Source organism: Eucalyptus grandis, chromosome 3 (assembly GCF_016545825.1).
Source record: "Eucalyptus grandis isolate ANBG69807.140 chromosome 3, ASM1654582v1, whole genome shotgun sequence".
NCBI classification, from domain to species: Eukaryota; Viridiplantae; Streptophyta; class Magnoliopsida; order Myrtales; family Myrtaceae; genus Eucalyptus; species Eucalyptus grandis.
The window spans coordinates 63,829,682-63,834,111 of NC_052614.1; the positions used below are offsets into that span (position 1 = coordinate 63,829,682).

At 46.4% G+C, this 4,430-nt stretch overlaps 1 protein-coding gene across 1 annotated transcript; it reads right to left on the minus strand.

Moving 5' to 3' along the window:
* Positions 1-2,072: 2,072 nt before the first annotated feature.
* On the minus strand, positions 2,073-3,931 carry LOC104438197 (zinc finger CCCH domain-containing protein 20). The gene has a single exon (XM_039310237.1). It carries the CDS (start codon positions 3,848-3,850, stop codon positions 2,696-2,698), a length of 1,155 nt encoding a protein of 384 aa, XP_039166171.1. The 5' UTR covers positions 3,851-3,931; the 3' UTR covers positions 2,073-2,695.
* Positions 3,932-4,430: the final 499 nt, after the last annotated feature.

Genomic DNA, 4,430 nt, shown 5'->3' on the forward strand with positions numbered 1-4,430 from the left:
TGCTTCAATTTTTCTTTCATCCATCGATAAGTAATGACTTCAATTTATAGTAGGCCGAACTATAGATAAATAATCTACCACCCTTTCTTCTAATTGCACCTGTTTGCTCATGCTTATCAGTCATTTTTGAGTTTTAGCTCGCACCATTGATTTCTCTTTGTAAGATAAAAACAAAGTATATGTAAGTTTATATACCAATAATTGAAGTAACAAAATAGTCAAAATCGAGAAACTTGCAAAATCCGGAATAAAAAAAAAGTTTTAAAGTAGAGAAGGAGGCCAAATTTCAAAGTAGGCCACGAGAATCGTGAAGTCACCCTTAATTTCACGGGGGATGGAATGGATTCAGAAGACTTTCTAGCCTTCTCCTTTTTCCTTTTTCTCTTCTCCCATAATCTAGAAGTATAGCAAGTTCTTTCGCAATCCTAGCTCAAATTTAGTCGTAGGATAGTGTCGCCCGGATTCAATCCAAAAGGGACCCCAGAGGAGAAGTCAAAACGTCATGAAACCCCATTCAGACAAAAGCAATTTCACCATCACCAAAAACACGAATCGGTAAAACCGCCGGACTTGGCTTTCGTGCTCTGTTCTTTCCACTTGTCTCTTCTTTTCACCTTAATCCACGGGCTAATGACAAATGGAAACTGTGCTTGCATCACTAGATCCCTGTGCATTGACAAAAAGAGGACGGTTCTGGCGCATCCGACGGCTCGTGGACGGCGTAGGCCGATCCAACGGACCGAGGGGAGCCGAGAGAAAGCTCGAGAGCGTTTTACTGGGGCAGTGAATGTGAAGACTTTGACCCAAAAAAAAAAAATGAATAAATAAATGCGAAGACATCTTTGCGTGTTTGGAGGGGGAAAAATAATAGACGGTTGTCGCCTATGTCTAAGCTCGTGCTTTAGCTTTCGTTCTCGATCGTTCTGAGGGCTGCTTTCATTAAATTTTTGCACAAAAATACCATAAGAAAACTCTTAACTATGATGCACTCCGACCTATTTTAGGTATCATCAACACACCAAGTCTTACAGCCAATGACACAAAAGAACTTAATTTTATTCAAAATGACCATAGTTTAGAACTTCCAAGACAACAAAAATTTGGAATATTGAAGTCAAAACGGGAACATCCTAGGAATTTGATGAGAACCTTAAATTTATCGCGGTACATAATATTTTGCCCCCTTTATTTATCAAAAAATGAATAATTTAAAAATATTATGAAATTTTATAGACCATGTGTCAATTATTTTAACATTTTAAATTATTAAATAAAAATATAATTTATTATTTAAAGATTCTAATACTATTCTTTCATACTTAACTTGATATTTAATTAGAGGCAAATGAAACCTCATCAGATTCAAATTTAATGATTCTAAAAACTGTTAAATAAAAATAAAAATTATTATTTAAATATTTTTACAAATAAGATAACGTTACATCTTTATTTGTCAAAGAATAAACAAAAAATATTTCCACCGTTCATTAAAAATATTTAAACATAAATTTTCATTTATAATAGTAAAATTTCCATTCAATAATTATTTCAAGCCAATTACATTTCAAAAAATTATTTTCTTAATTATTCATTGAAACAATCGAGTGGCAAGGTAAAAGTACCATCACCCGAGCATACACCTGAAAAGATAAGCAAGGTCACTTCAGAATTTCCATTTTACCATTATACAATTTTCCGTACTGATACTACTACATCTAGAAAAATCCACAATACTATTTTGAGTCCGGAAAAAAAAAAATTAAAAACAAGTGCTTCACGAGACTCTAATTAAATATAAAAAATAAAAAATAAGAGCAGACAAATTCACGCCCGCAGAACGAAGCCGCGAGTCACTAAAATCCGATCGATATTCCGGCAGTTTGTCGGGTGCTGATTAAAAAGTTTTTTTCCAAAGCTTTTCTTCCTCCATGGAAGGACCATAGGAACGACTACCACCAGATTACACTTGAACTCAAGAACAACCGAGCAGCTTTGCCAGAAGCAAATTCGCAGAAGGGGCCAGGAAGATCGACAAGAAACAGACACAAGAAGGAGGGAAACAAGGTATGGGAGATGACAAAAGAACAGATTTTCATTTATCATACGGTGCTTCAGATATACACAGACACCCAGGAATCGCTGGGATGAAAAACCTCGGCCAGTCCATACATACGACGGTAAAAAAGATAAAAGGTGCCAGAACGAACACTAATAACAATCAGTTGAGAGTGCTAGCTTTTACCTTAATCACTCTGCCCCAAATTTTTGACATTTCCAAAAGAGGGCATAAAATTTTGCCAAATCCAATTTCTGCTTCCCGACCTCAAAAAAAATGACGCAATCTTTTGCTGATCTTCCCAGAAAACCACCCCACAAATACAAAAGATCAGGACAGCTTCCATCTGATCTTCTTCTCAGAAAACCCCCCCAAGGAAACCTCTTTCTACAATATTTGTATCTACCACATATATATATATGGTGATTAATTAATAATTTAACACTAAAGACTCATATATATACACCGAATCTTGAATTGCTGCTTCTCTTCCGGATACCATAGCCCCTCCTCTCTCCCTCTCCATCCATCCGTCCGTCCATCCATCCATCCATGTCCTGTACACTGCAAACAGAAGAACCCCAAAAAAGGAACACGAAGAACCACTCGCTTGTCGCTTCCCACTTACCAAGATCCGAATCAATTCACCAGATCCGATACCCACTCAACGTCCGGTCCGCCGCCGCCTAGGCTAGGATGCTCCGGGTCGGCCCGGTCCAGAGAGCTCTCCTCCCTCAGCTTCTCGAACATCTTGGCCCTCAAGTCCCTTCCCGACTCCACCCTCTCCATCAGCGGCTCCTCCTCCTCCTCCACCTGGTCCCAGAAATCCCTGTAACCAATCCCCGGCCGGGCCGGCACACGCGTCGGCGTCGTCGGCACGCTGCAGAAACCGGGTCGCAGCGGCGACCCGTAAGAGGCGGTGGTAGCGGCGGCCGTGGTGACGTGAGCGTTTGCGTTCCAAGAGGAAGGCAGGGACTTAACCTTACCGAGCTGCAGGTTCCTCAGCGAGGCCATCACCATCTCGTTCACGGAGCTCGACCCGAGCGAGCGGCTCAGCGACTGGTGCGTCACCGCGGCCGACATCGGCGACATCGGCGGCGAATCCTCCGGCGAGACCGTGCTCGGGGACGCCATGAACGGGAGCTGCGTCGCGGCTCCCCGGGGGCTCTGCTGCGGGGTCACCACCCTGAGCTGCTCCGGCGTGTGCGCGAAGAAGCACACGCGGCGCCGGCACCCGGCGCCGTCCTTGCACGGCTGCGTGCGGTAGCGCGCCGGGTGGAGCCAGCACTCGAACACGCCGTGCGCGAACTCGCACGCGTCGCCCTTCCGGCAGCTCCCCTTCCGGAACTCCGGGCACGCGGTGCCGGAGTAGTGGTACTTCCGCGGGTCCCGCCGGCGGGCCTTCTCGCCGGGATGGGCGTACGGGCACTCCGTCCAGTCGTGCGACCGCCCCCGCGCGCACCGCCTCACCTTGAACTCGTACATGCGGAAGTTGTCGCAGGAGTAGACGTCCATGGGGAAGTCCGCCTCGCGGGAGGACGTCATATCCGGGTCCGGGTCCGTGTCGGGGCGGTTCGACGGCAGGAACCGCCGGAGCGCCGCCATGACGTCCTGGAAGTGGCCGGGGCCGGCGGCGGAGGGAGAGGAGTCGCAGCCGCCGCCGTAGCCAGCATTGAGCGTGTAAGGGGAGTACGGAGAGTGAGGCACGGCGTCGTCCGTCGGATCGTCCAGGATCGGCCAGGGAGGAACGTCGATCGTCGGATTAGGAGGACGGTGAGGCTCTCCGAGCATCATCTCTTTTTTTTATTATTTTTTTTTCCTCCTGACGGAGCTCGAAAAGTTGCAGAGGGTTTTTGGAAGTTTATGGAGGACGAGGAAGAAGAAGTTGACGCTATTTAAAGCGGTTGAGGGTGGGGGGGCTTAACTCTGGTCTGGGCGGTATTTAACCGCGGTTAAGAGAATTACCTCGGCGGTAGAAACTGGAAAGCAACATGCCGATTTGTCGCGGTTAAAATAAAAATTCGCCGGAGCTTTGCTACCCTGACGGGGCGGACGGGTGGATCCTGCGCGACGGGCCTGTTCGGGGCTTACACGTGGCGGTTTCCCCGGCACTGTTCTCCACGTGGCACTGTGGCATGGGAGTGTGCGGGGCATTGAGGGATGGGGGGCTGTCGATCTATAAAAGCTTTTACCGAGGGAGAAAATGGGAAATTGGGTTGGGTCGCCGCTGCCGCAAGCGAGGTTGAGGCGGTGTAGGGGAGTAAAAGATACGCGTGAAAAAAAAGGTATACGCGTGAAAGATAAAAAAGGAAAAACATTAAATAAAAAGCATTGTTAAAATCTAGAAGCTACCTAGGCATAGGTGCCATATGAA